The 21,662-nt window shown below is 30.9% G+C and overlaps 1 protein-coding gene across 1 annotated transcript; it reads right to left on the bottom strand.

Annotated features, from left to right (window-relative positions):
- Positions 1-5,896: 5,896 nt before the first annotated feature.
- Positions 5,897-10,371, bottom strand: LOC139862405 (probable xyloglucan endotransglucosylase/hydrolase protein 28). Its single transcript, XM_071851005.1, has 4 exons — positions 10,047-10,371; positions 9,827-9,927; positions 7,675-7,883; positions 5,897-6,552 (listed from the first exon to the last, which is right to left on the bottom strand). Exons 1-4 carry the CDS (start codon positions 10,261-10,263, stop codon positions 6,075-6,077), a joined length of 1,005 nt encoding a protein of 334 aa, XP_071707106.1. The 5' UTR covers positions 10,264-10,371; the 3' UTR covers positions 5,897-6,074.
- Between the last annotated feature and the right edge of the window lie 11,291 nt (positions 10,372-21,662).

Here is a 21,662-nt window from a genome sequence, read left to right as displayed (position 1 = left end):
TTAAAATCACCAACAAGTAGCCACGATGTATCAACACTTTAAATTAATCCTTCTTGGGAATCCCACAAGGCCTTTTTGCCCCGATCACTATGAGGACCATACACATTAACAATAATAGATTCAAATCCCGACGTTATCCATTTACCTCTTATTGCCAAGAAGTTATCACACCCGGTACACTCAATAATATCAAAGGCATTAGAATCCCAAATGACCAACAAACCACCCGATCTACCTGATGCTTCTTTTTGGACATACCCGAAGTTGGAACACCCCCCCCCCACACACAATGTAGTAATCCATCTATCATCTAAAGTACCGCACTTAGTTACCTGAAAAACTGCTATGCACGGTTTTTCTTTTACACAAATGTTTCTGACCTAACCGAACTTCCCCTTAACCGCGAAACCTCGAACATTCAAAGACAAAACCTTCATAAGGAAATAAAAGGAAACGAAGCAGAAACAATAAGGGGACTTACTGAGATACAGAGGGAGGCTAATTCAGGCCAATTTGCTCCCCATAACACCTCAGCTCATCCATATTTATGGATCTGGAAGAAACACCAGATTTGTTCTTTTTCGCAGTCTTCTTTGCTCTAAAACCACAACCTTTACACAGGTATCTAGATGCATCACCACAATTGACTCCCACTCGAGCCCTATTCTTCAATCTCATAATCCTGGATGACGCCTTATAATTACCCATTGTTCTCCAGTAATAATTATTACAATTAGAAACCTCTGCTGTCTTTGATCCCTTACAATCGAAAGATTTCGAAATTCGACCCCCTGTTGTTGATCTTTATTCAAATCACGACTTCTTTTTGGAATCTTACCTTTGTCCTTTCTCCTGCTAGCCTTCGCCTTTTCTCCTTTTTCGTTGTGCTCATCAATCGAAACTTTCACCCTAAATTCCTCGCCATTTGTCTCTGATGAATTAGAATCCTCATTCACACAGGTATTTGCATCGATGTTTTTATAATTGACCCCTTCTGCTCTAGCAATTGAGTGTGATGTCCCAAATCGACCAGATCCATTGGGCCCATCGTTAGGCCCAAGCAACCCATCATCCACATTTTGTGACTTGCCCATCGGCCAGGTTCCCTCTTTATTAGGCCCATTCCAGTTATTTAAATTAGGCCCAATTCCAAAGGTATCCGACCCACATCCACCTTGCCTTGGCTCTTCAGTCGGTATGTTGGATGTAATTTAAGGGTTACTGCAGCATTTAATGCAATTGTGCGCGTGGGTATCACATGAAACGTCTTTAGGGTTCCCAATATCACTTTTTGCCTTGGAACCAGAAACTTTTCCCAACAAATCTTCATCTGTCTCGTTCACCACAAAATCATCATTGATTGCGTTGTTCCCCACAAAAGAGGACCCTTCATCTTCTATGTTAGCAGTGTCACCTGTCGCCGGATTGCAAGTATTTTCCGGCAGCACCTCATCTTCTGATTTACAATCATCCTCATCATCAGCCATATCACTATCCTGGACTATGTTATCTTCATTTTCACTGTTAAGACACCATTGAAAAGGCTGAATTCATCATCATCTTTATGACGATTGTTATCTTGACCCATATCACATTCATTATCGGAGACAAAATTATCTGAGTCGATATACTCTGACCCATCACTTGAAATATCATCCGAATTATACCAGTGTTTTTTCGGATTATGTTTGCAACCACAGACCTTGTCCACAGCACCATCGTCCACCACCTCTTCCTTTACATTAATGAAGTAAACCTTTGACTTGTAGATAAGTTTAATAGCATCGTTTACGATTGCTGCCTCGTTTAGTTTAACAAAAACCCTACCCTTAAGCAAACTTTGATTTCCTTTAAACTCGCAATTCTCCATGATGTATGCTACTCCCCACCATTCCGCTATAGATTTGAAAGTTTTTTCTGACCAACAATCAAGACGCTAAGCCCTTTGAGTCGCTTCACTTCAGCATCTTCATAACCTTCTTCCTTAAGAATTGACTCCAAATTTCTGAAGACTCCATTGTTCCTGGCTTCTCCAACCACTGCTCGGTTTAGTGGATCGTTGTTATCAGGGTATTCATTTTCTCGAACTAAAACATATTTATTTTTATCAATGCCACCATTCTTATCTTCCTCATTCTCATGTTTTTTCCTTTTTTCATTCAGCCTATCTCTCAAATCGTCTCCTCTTCTTCCGTTCCCAAAAAAATCTGAGAATTTCCTTCCATCATGAAAACTGTTGAACTTCTGGTTGTTTTTCTCAGGCTCCGTCTGTGCATTTGCATTTAAAAATTAGATCAAAAGCGTACGATTTGATTACCTTCTCACGTAAATCTTCTACGAGTATACATGAGTACCAGTGTGTCGTATGCTACAAAAGTTTAGAACCGTTAAACCGTCCATCTTTCTTTAAAAAGTATAAATTTAAATATAGAAAATATTAAGTTAAAAAGACAAAGAACAAAATTAAAGACACACATGATACAAAGTATATAGCGAAAAAGGGTCCACAAATACATTTTAGTGTAGTAATAAATAAAATTTGAATTTTACTGTATAATAAAAAAAAATTGATTGCACCTGATCCACTTGTCACGTATCCATTTTTTGACCAGCGAAATTTTTATTCAATACTAATCTAGTCGTTTAATTATAAATAAACTTTTACTAATGGATACGTGACAAGTAGCAGGTCATATTATTTTTTACCAGAATTTGTTTTGCAGGTATTAGGGAAGAAAAAGGTGATAAAAAAAAATGTCACATAAGTAATTTTACCGGTTGTCATATTGTATATATATATACATTTGAGCAAAAGTGAGTTACTATTGATAAATGTAGCCCACTTTCATGCTTAGAGGAGCTGTACGTTCATCTTAAATCGCCGTACTCACTAGCGCCATTTACTAACAAATGTCTAACAACCCAAACTCCAAGGGCTAAAGTAAAACTTACACATTTCTAAATAAAAAAACTTATGTAACACCCCGTTTTCCCTCATACGTGTCCTAAGGTACGTATTTAGTCTTTAGAACGTTTATACTTGTTTGTGTTGTGACTAAATGCTTTAAGAGTTGAGTTTGGGGCACCTTCTGGCAAACTGTCGCGTCTAGATGTGTCTTGTCGCGTCTGAGGATGTCGCGTACCACGACAGGTGAGGTTGAAACGCGACGTTGGGTGAGCCCATGATTTCTGATCAAAATATCGCGTTTTAGGGATGTGTATCGCGATCTGGGATGTCGCGATCCGCGACGTGTTGTGTTGAAACGCGACAACTTCTGAAAACAGCCTTCTGTCCGTTTATCACGTTTGAAAAATACGTGTCGCGTTGTGGAGTCGCGAAACGCGATCTGGTGTCGCGATACGCGACGATGGTCGCTGAAATGACTTTTAAGTCCAGATTAAATGGCATCTTTTGGGGGTGTTTTAGTCTTTTCACTTATGGACGGTTTTAGATCTTCAAAACTGATGTAAGGGTTATCTAAACTTCATTTATCACTTCTTCAACTACCCAAATTAAATCTAGAGAGAGAGTGTGAGTTTTAGTAAAAGAGAGCTTACTTGGAGAAGAATTGAAGGAGACCAAATCTCACCCGAGTCCAAGTTTTAAAGGTGTTCCCTACGTCTCTAGCTACGTTGTGATAGTGTTGGTAAGTCTTAACTCCGTGTTTTGAGTTTTAATTGATTTATGGCTAGGGTTTGTTGATTTGAGACTTGTAAGACCCTTGGGGGTTAAATGGGTGAATTTGGGTTAAATTGATGTAAGAAAACCCTAAGGCTTGGAATCTAGGGTTTGGTCTCGTGTTTTGGTATTTGCAAGTGTTAATGGTGTTGTTAAATCACTAATACACTTGTGTAATGTTGAAAGATTGTAAATGGATTCAAGTTTGACCAATTTGTGAGTCTAACTGTTAAAATGGGTCAAATGGGTAATAATGTTGACCTAGTTGGGCAAGATGGGTATGAAACTACCCTAAATGGTGTTAGTTATTGTTATGGGACTTTAATCACTAGCTTTTAGTGATTGATGATGAGTCTTGGCTTTAAATGGGCGGTTTTGACATAAATGAGTCATTTAATGCAAATGGGTCATTAAATGCACATGCGTTAATTGTTGGTGATTAGTCCAACAAGTTTGTGTATTGAATGTGTACTTAATGTATTAGGTACTTGCTTTGAAGCTCGCGGGTTGTTTAATTCGTCACCTAGGCGATAAGGTGAGTGGAATAATTATACGTGTATGTATATAATGTATTTATTTGTGTGGTGTAAAATGTGGGCTAGTCGCGGTGTTAAGACATCACATTCTACATGACGAGTGGGTTAGTCGCGGTGTTAAGACACCACTCCGGAATTAAGGACATGTGGGTTAGTCGCGGTGTTTAGACACCACATTGTTGTGAAGGGTGGATTAGTCGCGGTGTTAAGACACTACCCGGGGGTTAGTGATATGCGGTGTTAAGTACACTAATGGATGTTGTGAACTCCGATGGTCTTTCGCGAGTACCATTCCCTCGTACGATTGGTTAACCATGGTTGTGTGAAACTTGTGTTAGCATATTAAATTGTGAACTATATGCTATTGGTATTGCTAGCTTATTGTGAATTGCGGATATTTAGTTTATGCATAATGTTTGCATGGTTGTTGAATTGCTAGCTTGTATGCGGTATTGTGTAAGTGATTGCAAGTAAGTAGGTTATATATGTAGATGTATAATTATTGCATTCACTAAGCGTTGTTTACCCCTCTCGTTGTTTACATTTTCTAGGTACAAGTATGGAGAAGGGTAAAGGGGTTGCCGAGAATTAGATATTCCCATGTTGGTTGCTAGATGAAGCTTTTGGAAGTCGACCTAGTGTTTTGAGTAGTTTAGCCCCAAACCATGCTCGAGTGTTGTTTAAATTAAAACTATCATTTTTATGGGTCGAACTTGTATTACATTTAGTTAAGGGCCTTCGCGCCTATTTGTAAACATTAACACTTGTTGTATATTAAACGGGTTGTATGAAACGGTTTACATCATGTGACCATTCGAATGGCGCGTAAATAATTTATTATATTAAAAAAAAAAAAAATTCGAGTTGTATATGGGTTGGGTCGTTACAACTTAAAAAAAACTCACCCAAATCTTTAACGGATCACATCTTCTCGCTCGCCATGCGTTAAATTTGTCCGAAACCACGGTTCAACTCGAATTAATTTTACGAACACAACGCAACTACCTATACACAAAATGGAAGCTTTTCAAAAAACGCTAAATATCTCGGACTACTATTCATACACATTGTTTTTTTTTTATATTGTTTTCCCTTAGTGTCTGTTCTGGCCTTCTGCTGCGAAGCGCGGGGCTCATTTACTAGTTTGTTTACATTAGAACACATTTTGAAACTTTATGACTTGCATTGGTATTATTTCGGATATATAACCTACAATGAAAAAAAATGAAAAGTATATAGGGTGTGTTTTGACGAAAGTAGCTGGAGCTAGAGCTTATAGCTGGAGCTAGAGCTTATGAGTAGGAGCTGGAGCTTATTTTTGAAGCTGGTAGCTGGAACTTATTATTTTTTATAAATGTTTGGTAAACTAGCTGGAGCTTATTTTTCAATTCATAAGCTCTACTTTTTTTCATAAGCTACTACAAGTAGCTTATTTTTTCAGAGCTTATGATTTTTATAAGCTCTACTTTTTTTGTCTACCAAACGAAGCTTATGACTTGGAACTTATTAAAATCATAAGCTCAAGCTCCCATAAGCTTTCATAAGCTACAATAAGCTACGCGCCAAACATACCCATAGTCTAATTATGGCTTAACCCTAACATTAACACGGAGTATTATATACAAACTATATACACAAATCAAGTCACCAATGCATATATTGTTTGATCCCAATAAACCCATCAAAGATCTTTATATCAAAATTTAATCTTTTTACCCAGAATATTGATCACAAACAATGTATACTTTACCTCTATTCACATAAAAACGATCACAAATGATCAACAAAATCACAAAATTTAAGTAAAGGACGAAACAAAATGATAGTTATATAGATAAACAATACGAACAACCCTTTCCTTAAATAGACACAAATCGACTCCTTCGATGACTCTTCGCATGGTGGTGGCCACGACCGCTTCCAAACGTCACCGGATCAAACCTCTTCAACCTCTCGGCCTCTTTAGGGTTAATCACACACTCAGAAGGCGGCGTTTTGTACCTTCTTTTATCATAACAATACGAATATTGCATATGTTTCTTTCTAAAACTTTCCATTTTCGTCCTTTGTGAAGGTGTGATGCCCGTAGGAATTCCGTTTTCACATTTTAATGACGTGAACTCAACGGGGTCCACAGTGCATCCGTGAAGAACGAAGTTGGAAAACTCGGCAATGTAAGGGGCGTATTTGTAATTTACCTTGTATTTGCCTCCATTTGTAGCCCAGTCGGAAGCATCCCATATTGTTGCGTATAAAGTCATCGGCTTTGATGGAAAGTCTCCGCCCATTGACTCCGTTCGTTTAATCTCTCTTATCGCAACATCATCAACATAAAATCTAAAAAAAAGGATCAGATCATGTAATAAGTAGTTGTACTGTATGCATAAATAGTTGCATCATCATGGTAGATGTATCAAATATTGCGAGCCATATTTAATATATCTGAACTTTGGGAATAATGAAAATATTGGAGAATATGCAGGTGATGTTATGAATGTTGATAACAGAGATATGTCACTATTTCTATACAAAAAGATAACCATTTTCTTCTATAACTGCATGTAATGTATCACAAGAACAATTATACCTGCAGCTTTAAATGGTAAAAAAATGATAATTTTATGGTCTGGACCATTTACCATGTTTCCTACATATGGCCCATAGCAACAACCCATAAAGTACCTTGATATCATGACATTGATAATACATTATATGCTTCAGGTTGATTTTTCTTTTTCTTTTAAAAAAAAAAAAAAAAGAATCATAACAAATTGATCAAAATTGATGTAAAGAACAAGTCATTAGCGCTAAGTGCACTATCACTTGAATAATTGTAGTTGTACCAAATTTAATTGGTGTCTAACAAGCAAGCTTGCATAAATCGCAACTCGAAGAGTACCCGGTCGGGAATTTTTAGGGTGTACTCGGCAACTCAGGGAGTACTCGGATGTTGACCAATTTTAACTTTGGCCGATTTTCCATGTAATCCGGAGTAATCCCGAGTTTTGACCGAGTAATTGGGAGACTTTTTTTGCCGAGTACTCACCGATTAATCCCGATGTTCGGTAAACAAATATTACTTTTGTGTACTTCATTAGCATGTTTGGTGGGCCATGGTTGCAACATTTCCTTTCACAAAAGCTTGTATGCTATAAAGAATGGTTTTTTTCCAAAGTAAAATCATGTCAAATTCAGAAATGTGAAAAACTTTTGCAGAAAGAATGTAAGCCAGCTAGAAACAGACATCCATCTTGAGTTTTTCTTTTGGGTAAAAATATCTAAGTTAAAATTACCTTTATGCCCCCTCCCTCACAGACTGCCAATACAATAACAATCTATTTTATTATATATTAATATAATATATATATATATATATATATATATATATATATATATATATATATATATATATATATATATATATATATATATATATATAATGAGAAAATGGTAACTTACATAATGTGAGTGTGAGTCCAAAGGATGCTATATTGATGGAAATCATCAGTAGGATCAAACCAAAGACCATATCTTTCTTCTCTGCCAACATTTGTGCTTCCATTACCATAAATATTTGTCTGAATCCTCCATTCTTTGCCTCTGATATTACCCAAGAACTCAAAGTCTATTTCATCATGGTTTTTCTCAAATATATCTCCATTTGACATCTACAAAAAAAAAAAAAAAAAAAAGGAAAAAAAAAAAAACTTAATTAAAAGGGTGTGTACAAAGTCTCAATTTCTTCCCCCATATAAACAAAATGCATCTAAAAGTTTGCATAAAAAACTTCAATTGTAGTCAAAAATATAATAGAACATTACTAATTACTAATAAAAATAAAAATAGGTTTTTATTAGTGATAACACTAATAAGGGTTGTGGTTGACAACTTAAAAACATGAACAAATTACTTTTAACACCTATTTGAAGTACAAATATATAACGTTTTATTTGGGTGCAAAAACAATTTTAGCATGACCCAACTACCAACCACAATTCTAATGAAATTATTTCGTCAACAAAGCATTGAAATTTAGCATCGACTTTAGACGTGGAGACACAAATTGAATTCCCATAGTCTATAATTTTTAAGCCTTGCCTAAGTTATTTATAGTTGTGGACTATAATTAGGTTTTGAATTAATGATCACAAACAAGCTAGCAAAAAGATAAAATGGTCTACCAAACTTATGAATAAAACAATGCTTTCATTTAAGACATCCTTAAAAAGTGTCAAATTTCTTGTAGTTGAGGGAGTGTAACTACAAGTTGACAACATTAATGGAAAAGAAAAATCAAAAGTGTATAATTTCTAAAAAGATTACGTAACTAAAATCGTTGGTTTATCTGAAGTTATAAGTTATAACCAAGGTTGAAAAGTCACTAATTAGCCAATCAGACGTTGACCAACTTTGACTTTAAGCGTATATAACCTACTTCGACCGAGAAAAACTGACTTTGAAGTGATAAATCTGAATTGGAATTTTGACAATTTTGACCGAATAAACCGACGAAGTCAGAGACTACTAGGACTAGTCGAACTTTTACAACCATGGTTCTAACCAAAAGATATATTTATACAAAAATCAATAATTCACTTAAAATATGGACAGGAGGTATCAATTGTAACATAACTCCAACCTAATAATATTAAGAAAGTAAAAAACATGTAGACAGAATTTATTTAAAATAAGAGAATTAACTCCTTAAAAGTAGTGATACTAGTATTATTTACTGTTTAAATAAACAAAAGGGACAGTTATCAAGAAATGAGGGGCAGTAATTAATCCATTTTTATAACCTTTTATCAAACTTCAATGACAAAAAGGCAAAACATTTGTCCAAGAAGCAAGTAATCCAAAATTATTTATTTTATAAAAACCTTTTAAAAAGCAATCTAGTACTACCTTTAATATTTACCAAATCTAGTAAAATTAATACACTAATACTGTATTGGTTAATTGTTTTTCTTCATTTGTGTTCTTAAAAACTTAACTTCATCATTCAACATAAAATTTTGAAGCACAAACTATAAACTGAATTTTCAATAGTTTAATTAATGAAATAAGTCAACAACAAAATTGCAATGTTTTCTTGCAGAATATAATGAAATTTATTGACTTTTTTTCCAATTAAAAAATACCAAAAATATTTTTGGTAATCAAATTAAATACAGAAAATTTATAGCCTTGCACACAAGAGTAAATACGAAAAAAAAAATGGAGTAAATTTCAATCACAATTTATTTCCTTTTATTACAAATTTTCTTAAATAATTGTCAGTGAACGATGCATTTACTTTACATTGTAAATCAACACAAATATATTAACAAAATATTATCTTATCTAAAACAAAAATAAGTAAACTGTTTATGGCATCAAAGTTTGCAACTTTATTTGATATATCTAAGAAAAAAATAAAATAAACACATTTAAAGCTTAAAAAAACACTCAAACAAAATTAAATACACAAAAATAAAACATTTTGGTCAAGATTAATATTAAATAAAACCTTTTTTAATCATCCAAATATGAAAATTATTATCCTTTTCCAATGTAGAACACCCAATTAATCAAAAAAAAAATATTAATTAACAAAATAATAAAAACTTACATAAAAAGCAACAACAACACCAGCAGTATAATCAGCAGGAAGCTTGATTGAAGCACTGAAGTATCCATGTTGATAAAGGTCTTGTGACACAAATCCAGAACCTGCACATTCATATTGTTATACATTTATTTATTTATTTATTTATTTATTTATTTATATTACTTAAATAAATATAAATATGTGGATAAAATTAAAAAAAAAAATCAATAAAGAACAGAACCTGTTCTTTCATCTAAAGACAAGTGAACTGATTTTCCATCTCTTAAAACAATTAAATTATTATCACCAAATAAGTGAGAGTAGCCTTCTTCAAAGGATAAAATAGGCAGATTGCCATTATTATTATTGTTACTGATACATGTAACACCATTGTAATGGGTTAAAATTATAAAAACAGAGGATAAAAAGAAGATGAAATGCAGACTCTCCATATGCATAAGGTACAAGTCAGTAATGCATAAAAATTGTAGCTTTGAAAAATGTAAAATTTTTATGAAGAGAGATGAAGGTGAAGAGCAGAGAGCAGTGGGGGGTTTTATCGGTGATGAGAGAGAGCTCTGCTAGGTGTGAGCTGTTCATCATTTTGGACACATTTCCATCATTATTTTTTAATTTTAATTCTCAATAATCGTTTTTTAATTGGAGCTAATGATTTATTTGAGAGGCACTCGAATTATTATTATTATATTTATATTTAATATTTATTTATTATTTAATAATATACTGTAATTGTTATAAAATATCTAGATTGTGTTATAAAATATCTAGATTGGATGTTAATTTTATTATTATTATATTTCTTGCATAGTAATATTTTATACTATAAATAGACATGTATGGTAACCATTTAAGGTGCACCATTTCTCTTGAAATATCAATATCAATATTTCTTCTCTCCTTCTTCTCTCTTTTTCTCTCTTTGTTCTTATAACCATTAAAGGTAGTTATAAGCCTACTGAATTATAACACGTTATCAGCACGAAAAGCTTAGTGTAATTAAAAGATATCTCAAACGATCACGAATCACTAATCAAGGTATGAAATTATTAATAATTTTCAGACTCGAATATATCAAATTTTGGACTACTAATATTTATATTCATGTTATTTAAGTTATATATGGTCGGTTATACCACCTGAATTATATTTTCTGTAATCTAACTCTTATTAACTTCACTAACATTTATATTTATGTTAATAAGACCTCATGATTGTACGCAACACGTCATTTGACAACACGGTACTTTATGTACGCAACACGTCATTTGACAACACGGTACCATGGGTCGAGATTAATTCCGATCAATACGAATACGACGGGGTCTTTATATGTTATCTAACATTTATGATTACTTATGCAATTAATCATTATTTATTTCATGCATACTAATGTTTATTCTTAAATTTATAATTTTAAAAGTTAAAATAAAAAAATAGTTTGTATTTTTATTAAAAGTAAATCTTAAAAGTTAAAATAAGAAAAAGTAGTTTGTACTTTTATTAAAAGTAAATCTTAAAAGTTAAAATACAAAAAGTAGTTTGTACTTTTATTAAAAGTAAATCTTAAAAGTTAAAATAAGAAAAAGTAGTTTGTACTTTTATTAAAAGTAAATCTTAAAAGTTAAAATACAAAAAGTAATTTGTATTTTTATTAAAAGTAAATCTTAAAAGTTAAAATAAGAAAAAGTAGTTTGTACTTTTATTAAAAGTAAATCTTAAAAGTTAAAATAAGAAAAAGTAGTTTGTACTTTTATTAAAAGTAAATCTTAAAAGTTAAAATAAGAAAAAGTAGTTTGTATTTTTATTAAAAGTATATCTTAAAAGTTAAAGTAAGAAAAAAAAGGGGATGGTAAAATGGAATAGTTTTTTTGTCAAAAATGAAGTATTGAAAATGAAGTGGTCTCCTTCTATAACTAAAAAAAAAATATATACTTTTATCAAATGAATTTTTTTTGTGGTCGACAATTTCAAACACGAGTCCGTGTTTAGTTTATCAAGAATATCTCTTGCTTTGGTGAAAGGTCACGATCACGATATCAGGTGTTGTGAAAGAATTAAAAAATTGGTCAAGTGGCCTTTTAAAAAACTAGAAAAAAAAATTTAAACAAAAAGTTTTTTTTTATATATTTATAATTTACGGGTAACGTAAAAAAAGGAAGTTTTTTTTAAAAAAAAAAAAACAAAGAAAGTGTTTAAATGAGTTTTACAGAAAGGGGGAAAGCAAAGTAAAAAAAACTTTTTTCCAAACAAAGGTAAATGAAAGTAGGACTTAATACAAGAAAAAAGTAAACATCTCCTAGACGTGATAAAATCTATCAATGATAAGTATTAGACTTGATGAGCTAAATGTGACAAAAATGTTTCAACATGTCTTATGTTAATTTTCTAAAATAAGTTATTATTATTCCGAGTTTAACACATATACATATGTTAATTAAAAACAACCTTTTTGTTCTTATGTAGTGTTGGGTTGCAATTTTGGTTGTATGTCATAATTCCATCCAGTAGAGTGACAATAGAAAACTTTTGATGATAATCAATAAAAAACTTTTTTCCAAACTTGTCAAATGTTTTGTTAAAAACGTGACCGTTGAAAAAAGGAGGTTGAATAATAAAACTTAAAAAACAAATTATTTTTTTAAGAGTGTGCATCAAAATGGCCCGTTTAATAATGGGGAGTAAAAATATAGTCAAATTGTTTCAACGAACAAGGGTTCAATTGGATGTCTCTTAAAAAAATCCACGGGTACGGGTGATGGATCCAATGGATCCGCATCCACGACCCGCGGGTGCTATCCCTAATTGTGACAAGTACAAATCAACTAAAAGTCTAAAAAATAAATGCTCTTATAGGGACCAAATGTTCACAATAATTGCCTAAGCTAGATATGAAACAAATAGTTCATAAAAAAAAAAAGGTCGTTGTACGTTTTCGGGATGATAGCCGAAATACACTTACAAAAGTAGGTCAGCCGTCAATTCTTTATGGCCATATCAACGTAGATCAATAAAATCATTTATGGTTTTGATAAAAGATTAATTAAAAATTAATTGTTTTTTTTGGTCTTGGATTCTCGGTAACAAAAGCAAAGGTTGTTTTTGGTTGCCACAACAAACAAGACAGAGGTTGTTGACTTTTGTTGTTAAACATGGCACAAGTGAACAATAACAATAGATTATTGTTTTTGAAAAGAATAATGATGCGTTAATTTTATTGTATAAAATAAAATTAAAGAAAATGGTTTTCATTGATGACTATGAACAAACGCAAACAAAGTGTTTGTGGTATTTGGTGATTAAAAAAAGTGCATCTAAAGCTTCTACTGAAAATAATATGCATCTAAAGCTTCTACTGAAAATTAATGTGCAAGGTACAACGTATAACTATATGGTCAAATTCATTTGAGCCTTCGGAGTCACAAGTATATGATGTATATATATATATTACTCAATTAACAAAATAGTAAATCTAAATTAATTTATATGAATAGTAAAACGAAATTAATTAATTTACTATTCACATAAAAAAGCGCATATGATAAAAAGCGCATCGCATATGATAAGCGCATATGATAAAAAGCGAATATGATGAAAAGCACAACGCATATGATGAAAATCGCATATGATTAAAAGCGCATATGGTGAAAAACACAGCGCATATGATTAAAAGCGTATATGGTGAAAAGGATATATGATAAAAAAAAAACACATATGGTGATTTATAAAAAATAAAAAAAAACACATATGGTGATTAATGGAAAGCACATATGGTGATTAATGAAAAGTATATTGTGAAAAAGAATTACAAATATTTCTTGAAAGAATTCAAGGTAAGATATATGAACCAATTCATCCATCATGTGAACCATTTTGATATTTCATGGTTCTAATAGACGCATCTAGCGGATGGTCTCATATTTGTATGTTATCAAGCCGTAATATGGCATTTGCAAAGTTTCTTGCACAAATTATTAAATTGAGAACACATTATTCTGATTACACCATTAAAAGGATGAGACTTGATAATGCTGGTGAGTTAACATCTCAAGCATTTAATGATCATTATATATCTACAGGGATTGTTGTTGAACATCCAGTTGCTCATGTGCATACACAAAATTGGTTTAGCTGAATCAATAGATAAACGCTTACAGCTAATAACTAGACAATTGATAATGAGTACAAATCTCTCAATATTTATATGTGGACATGTAAATTTACATGCTGCGACATTAATTCGCATTATACCATGTGGAAGTCGTAAATATTTTCACTTAATACTTGATTTTGGCCAAGAGCCAAATATTTTCTACCTTAAAACATTGGTTGTGCAGTGTATGTTCCAATTGTATCACCACAACACAATAAAATGGTTCTTCAAAGAAAGATGATAATATATTTTGGATATAAAACATCTTCAAACATAAGATATATTGAACCCATGATGGGTGATGTTTTTACAGCACGTTTTGCTGATTGTCATTTTAATAAAACATTGTTCTCTAGATTAGGGGGAGAAATAAAAATAAAAAATAAAATGATGCTTCATGATGTGAACATCAATTAAGGTATATTGAACTCGCACAAAAGAATGTGAAACGAAAGTTCAAAAATAATGCATATGCAAGAACTTGCAAATTAATTACTTTATGCATTTACAGATATAAAAAAGTGACTAAATCATATATACCAGCGATAAATGCTCCAGCTCGAACTGAAATTCCAAAAGCTGGCAATAATGTCACTGTTGAGTCTTTGCCACGCATCAAACGTGGAAGATCAATTGGTTCCGAAGATAAAAATCCTCGAAAAAGAAAATCAGCTGATAATGAGGTAAGAGAAAGTGTTCAAGAAGAACCACAAATCAATATTCCTTCTGCAGAGGATATTGATAAATGTAAATACTAAAATTGCGATAAATTATGCAATATTATGGAACCGAAATGAAACTAAAATCTCTATGAGATATTTTCATATAATGTTACAATGACATCATGAATAAAGATGATGATCTGGAACTAAAATCTGTCATTGAATATACAAAATGGACATGATTGAGCTCAATGGAAAGGAGCAATAAGAGCTGAATTAGAATCGCTCGATAAAAGAAAAGTTTTCGGATCAATCGTTATCACTTTTAAAGATGTGAAACGTATAGGATACAAATGAATTTTTATCCGAAAAGAAATGTGCAAATGAAGTTACAAGGCAAAACTAGACTTGTAACTCAATATTTCCCACAAAGACCAGAAATGAATTAGGAGGAAAAATTATCCTCCTGTAATGGATACAATTACTTATTAGATACTTAATCAACCTGGTAGTTATTTAAATGCATCTCATGAATGTTGTTACTACTTATCTGTATGGATCACTTAATAGTGATATATATGAATATACCTAAAGGGTTAAGGTATCATAAGCATCTAATGTAAAACCCAAGGGAATATATTCCATTAAATCACAAAGATTTCTAAGTGGGTTTATACAAACGGGACGTATGTGGTATAACCGATTAAATGACTACTTGATAAAAAAAAGGGTATAAATATAAACTTATTTTGCACGTTTGTTTTATAAAAACAATGTTCGGATATGAGATCGTAGTTGTTTATGTCAATGTTCTTAACATCATATGAACAAATAAAGAGATCTATGAAATCATTCAACTTCTAAAGAATTATTTTGAAATGAAAGATCTTGAAAAAACCAAGTATTACCTTGGATTGCAAATTGAGCATATGCCTAATGGTTTACTTGTACATCAAACAACTTATACCGAAAAGATTTTAAAACATTTTTTTTAAAGACAAACTCATTGTTGTTAGATCACTCAATATTGACACTGATCTATTTCATCCCTGCGAAGATCATGAAAATTTTAACAGATCGGAAGTTCTATATTTTAGTGCAATTGAGGTTCTTATGTATCTTATAGATTATACAAGATCTGACATTTCTTTTGCAGTTAATTTGTTGACAAGGTTCAGCTCAGCCCCTACCAAAAGACATTGGAATGGGATGAAACAAATAGTTTGATACCTTCGGGGAACTACTGATTTATAATTATTTTATTCTAACAACTCGAAACAAGATTTGTTTGGTTATACAGATGCAGATTATTTATCCGATCTACATAAAGCTAAATCTCAAACTGGATATGTATTCCTAAATGGAGGCACCGCAATATCATGACGTTCTCAAAACAAACACTTGTTGCAACATCATCAAATCATGCCGAAGTGATTGCATTACATGAAGCTACTCGGGAATGATTTTAGTTAAGATCAATGATACAAATCATTATTGATTCTTGTGGACTAGAACGCTATAAAAGCGTAACAACTATCTATGAAGATAATACAGCTTACATAATACAAATGAAAGAAGAGTATCAAAAATGACAGAGCAAAACATAAATGCTGACGAGGCGCTAAAGCTATAAACGGTCTTAACGGTCATAAGTTTGATGGAAAAGAATGGTATATTGGTAAGGCTCAGAAAAAGACTGAAAGGGAATAGGAACTGAAACAACGGTTTGAACAAACCATGAAGGAGACTGTAGACAAATCACGAGGGCCAAACTTGTACATAAAAGATTTAGATGATACAGTTTCAGATGAAAACCTCAGATTTTTCTCATATACTCAAGATATCGTAAAAGACAACCAGATTAAAATGAGATACGTTCAATCAACAACTCTGCTGATCTTTATACCAAAGCACTGCTAACTGCTATTTTCAGAACACACGTTCATAATATTGGCATGAGGCATGTTCAGAAGATGTAACAACTCAGGCGTTGCCTACTTGAGGGGGAGTCAACTTTATGCTGCACTCTTTTTCCCTTAGCTAAAGTTTTATCCCAATGAGTTTTCTTTAGCAAGGTTTTTAACGAGGCAGTACTAGTTATTCTCTAATAAAATTGTCATCCAAGGGGGAGTGTTATAAAATATCTAGATTGTGTTATAAAATATCTAGATTGGATGTTAATTTTATTATTATTATATTTCTTGCATAGTAATATTTTATACTATAAATAGACATGTATGGTAACCATTTAAGGTGCACCATTTCTCTTGAAATATCAATATCAATATTTCTTCTCTCCTTCTTCTCTCTTTTTCTCTCTTTGTTCTTATAACCATTAAAGGTAGTTATAAGCCTACTGAATTATAACAGTAATATATTTTTCTTACACACTAAAATGCGCTTCAAAATTATGTCGTTCTACTTATTAAAAAACTCAAAATGCCATTTTTCTCCTAAAAGCGTATCCTATTAGTGCTTTAAACCTAGATGTATCCAGCTGGTTCTCTGCCTAACTACGCTCTAATCTTCACCTAATTCTCTTCAGAGATGGTTCTTTCTCCATTTGGATTTCTTGGTCGATTTTTCACTCCCCCAATTTCTATTCTAATCCAATTTTGTAAGATCGAATCATGTGGTAACGTTTAAAGTTACGATTACCATTTGATTGTTGTTTGCGATCACCGTCGCAAATTGGGGTGTAAAGTGTTTGAATCGTTTGTTACACAAGATTGAGAATTAGGTTTCGATGAGCTTGGGAAGAAAACTTTTTTTAATTGATTGGAGAAACGATGTTACAGAAATAGGGATGGCACCCGCGGGTAACGGGCACGGATATTTAATATCCGCGACCCGCCCGTCAAGATTTTTTTACACGTGGGTACCCGTTTACCCGCCAACGGGTAGATTTTTGTGCCCGTACCCGCGACCCGCGAATAATTATGAATATATATGAAAAAAATTAAATCATATATTATATGTATGCGGGTAAACGGGTATACCCGCAGGTAGCTCAAACGGGCATCACGGATTGACAGGTCGGGTTTTATATGATTTTGAGACTGTATTATAAGAAGTGTAATCTGGTTGTGGTGACAGGGACGTTGGTTCTCGATTTAGAAACCTTTCAAGATTGACCGGAGTTGGTATGGTTTGTTGTTAGTAGAATTCCAATAAGAAGATAGCCTTGTGTGTGATGACCCGGAAATTTTCTATCAAATTTAAACTTTAATCTTTATATGTTCCCGACACGATAAAAAAAATCTGTAATGTTGAGTCTCGAAAGTTTTGAAATCTATATCCATGTAATCAATTACCCTTTGACTATGCTCGACGATTCACGAACAATTGTGTGTATATACATATGTAAATATACTTATATATATATATATATATATAAATAAAAATAAATATAAATGTACAGATAACATTTTAAATTAATAAATTACACTTAATCAATTGAAATTAAGAATGAAAAATAATAATTAGAATAATAAAGATATTATTAAACTGAATATATATAAATATATACATAATATTATATGAATTCCATTAGTAATTATTATATGATAACATTTATAAAATATTGAAGATTCAATAGATGAATTCCTATGATAAATGAGATAACTATTAAATGTTATATATATGTTACTATATATATGTCATAATTAAAAATATGTAATATTAAGTTTGATTACTGGTTAAAAATATAATTAAATATAATAGTTACTTCCAATATTTTTATTAATATTAATATCAATATTAGTATTATTAATCTTATTATTGTTATTATTGTTATAATTAAAAATTCTAATAATTGTAATGTATGATTATCAAACAAAAGCTAAGAATATAAGTATTATTATAAGAATGATTTAAAGTTATAATCTAATTATGATTTAAATTAAAATTATCATTTAGTATTATTATTTTCATTCTTATTATTATTAGTATAACTTTTGATAAAATTATTATTAATACTATTATTATTAGTAATTCTATTATTATCAAAATTAATAATATTAATGGATTTAATTAATAAATTCATATCTGTAATTTATTTAATATAATATAAATGCAGATATCCTTCTTATATTTATGTAAATACAGATACAATCATATATGAGTATAGATATATGCATATGATATAAATACATATATATAATGATATATATATACAGGTGCTGTATATTAACCTGTTTTATTACACCTTCAAGAACCATATTAAGTTTGATTACTGGTTAAAAATATAATTAAATATAATAGTTACTTCCAATATTTTTATTAATATTAATATCAATATTAGAATTATTAATCTTATTATTGTTATTATTGTTATAATTAAAAATTCTAATAATTGTAATGTATGATTATCAAACAAAAGCTAAGAATATAAGTATTATTATAAGAATGATTTAAAGTTATAATCTAATTATGATTTAAATTAAAATTATCATTTAGTATTATTATTTTCATTCTTATTATTATTAGTATAACTTTTGATAAAATTATTATTAATACTATTATTATTAGTAATTCTATTATTATCAAAATTAATAATATTAATGGATTTAATTAATAAATTCATATCTGTAATTTATTTAATATAATATAAATGCAGATATCCTTCGTATATTTATGTAAATACAGATACAATCATATATGAGTATAGATATATGCATATGATATAAATACATATATATATAATGATATATATACACAGGTGCTGTATATTAACCTGTTTTATTACACCTTCAAGAACCAAAATCAGTTTCCTTTCACTATCAAACTGTTTTTGAATTTTTTTTATGCCTGCAAACGAATCAGATTCATATCAATATCTGCTTTTGATTTTATATTGTTTATTTCTGTCCTTCCTGTCCACCATTTTGTACCCGATGAACCCAATTTCTCAATACCAACAAACTGCTCAAATCAATTTTTACTAACTCAATTATATAATACTAGTACCACTAAAGGATAGGAGTAAAAACAGAAAATAAATAAGAACACATTTTTTTTTCTTTCACTGCCATTCATTCTTGCTCGTGAACATCTCTCGCCCAAAACCAAACCACTATCGTCATCACCACCACAACTAACCACCACCTCTAACACATGAACACGCAACCACCACCTTCAATTTTTTTTTGTTTCTTTCCGTTGACCAAACACAAGAACTCAAACAACCATTAACACACCATCATTTCACTACTGTTGCTACAACTGCGTTTGCTTCTGTTTTGTTGTTTTTAATCAAGTACCACCTTCGTAAATCACCTTTATTAATTGATTCCTTTTATTGATGCTACTTACATTTACTGTTTATGAACAAACCCTACTGCTATTTTTTTTCTTCTTTCGAAACCACCATTATAACCATTTGATATTTTCTGTTTTCAACCGAACCCTCATTGTTGTCTGACCCAATCTGCTATACTATTACTGTCTGCTGTTCGAAACCAAGCTGTAAACACCCTCAAGAAAACCGTAGCTACTGCTGTTAATTAGTTACTTTCTGTATGGATTTATAACAAGGTGGAATGAGTGAATCATGTGCACTTTTCTAAAAGTTGTCAACATGGATACTTAAAATATTAGTTACAGCATTTTCCAATTATGCAAGTGGAATGTAGTGGGAACATGATGGCCGACACTTTTGATTAGCAAATGATTACCCCACTTATCTTCTTCATTAGTGGGTTACACATTGACTCATTGATAAATGGTGCAAGTGATAAAAATAGTTAATAAAGAGCACACATGTCACGATCCAGGTAATTTTGTTACTATCGTGGACCAAGGTGGGATAAGGATGCTGTGTTGATATAATGATAGTTGAACCGAGTTATAACATAAGATATTTAGATGATGGGCGATTAACATGATAATGATGATGTTACATAACTAGTGGCGAAGAAAAAAGGGTAGGATTTGATAAATCTGTGTTTGATATGAAGATCAAATGAGAAATTTAAAGATGATGATTTCGATAGAATTGTAGGATGATTATAATTAGGATTAGGTGTTGATTAAAGTTATGATACGATTTGAAGATGATGATGAACGAAACCTAATGTTACCTTCGACTGCTGCTACCAGATACGAGTGCTATATATTTTTTTTTATTTTGGATCGATGTGTGAGGTTTAAATGAACTTGTTTATACTAGGGGCCATAATTTGTTGTTGGGCCGAATTTGCTTTTGGGCCGAAATCTGTTTTCTGGTGGACTAGTTGTATGAACTTGAAGAAAGGAAAGGTTTAAATAAATTAGATGTGGGTTTAATCAAATGAAACGAGGCAGCGGGATGGTTGAGTATTGATTCGGGGTTACGAGAGGTCGTGGGTTCGAGTCCGGTTTGGGACATTTCTTTTTAGAAAAGCATTATGAGGTTGTTTTCAATTCTTAAAAAAAAAAATTATTATTATTATTATTATTATTATTATTATTATTATTATTATTATTATTATTATTATTATTATTATTATTATTATTGTTATTGTTATTGTTATTGTTATATTTATTATTATTAGTATTAGGTATTATAACCATTATTATTATTATTATTATTATTATTATTATTATTATTTATACAAGTATTAAGTATCAATTATTATTATTATTATGATTAGAGTTACAATTACTGTTATTATTAAGTATTAAGTATTATTATTATTAATAACATTATTATTATCCTCATTAGTATTATTATTATTAAAGATTATTATTTTTATAACTATATTATTATTATTATCATTATTACTTTCATATTAACAAATTTATTATAACAAATAAATACTTTCTATAGAAGAGTATATTATGTACAACTACCTCAATACATCTAATTGTATACATATATTAAGATTATTTATATAATAGCTACATATAACAAATTGTTGATTTGTGATATAATATTAAACATATGTATATATAAAACTATATAAACATTAACTATATTAAATATATACAAATTAAATATATAAGATATATAATTTAGGATATAATATATAAATTATTCGATTAC

The sequence above is a fragment of the Rutidosis leptorrhynchoides genome, chromosome 8, assembly GCF_046630445.1.
Source record: "Rutidosis leptorrhynchoides isolate AG116_Rl617_1_P2 chromosome 8, CSIRO_AGI_Rlap_v1, whole genome shotgun sequence".
Lineage (NCBI taxonomy): Eukaryota > Viridiplantae > Streptophyta > Magnoliopsida > Asterales > Asteraceae > Rutidosis > Rutidosis leptorrhynchoides.
Note: the sequence above shows the minus strand (reverse complement) of the source record. Positions and strands in the feature narration are given on the sequence as shown.

What these genes read in the sequence shown, in the direction of transcription:
- LOC139862405 (XM_071851005.1), bottom strand. Translation starts at nt 10,263, where the DNA reads ATGCATATGGAGAGTCTGCATTTCATCTTCTTTTTATCCTCTGTTTTT. An exon ending in GTGTTGTTGTTGCTTTTTAT is followed by an intron (nt 7,884 to 9,826) that starts GTAAGTTTTTAT and finishes TTTTTTTTGTAG; the next exon opens with ATGTCAAATGGAGATATATT. An exon ending in TGGACTCACACTCACATTAT is followed by an intron (nt 6,553 to 7,674) that starts GTAAGTTACCAT and finishes CCTTTTTTTTAG; the next exon opens with ATTTTATGTTGATGATGTTG.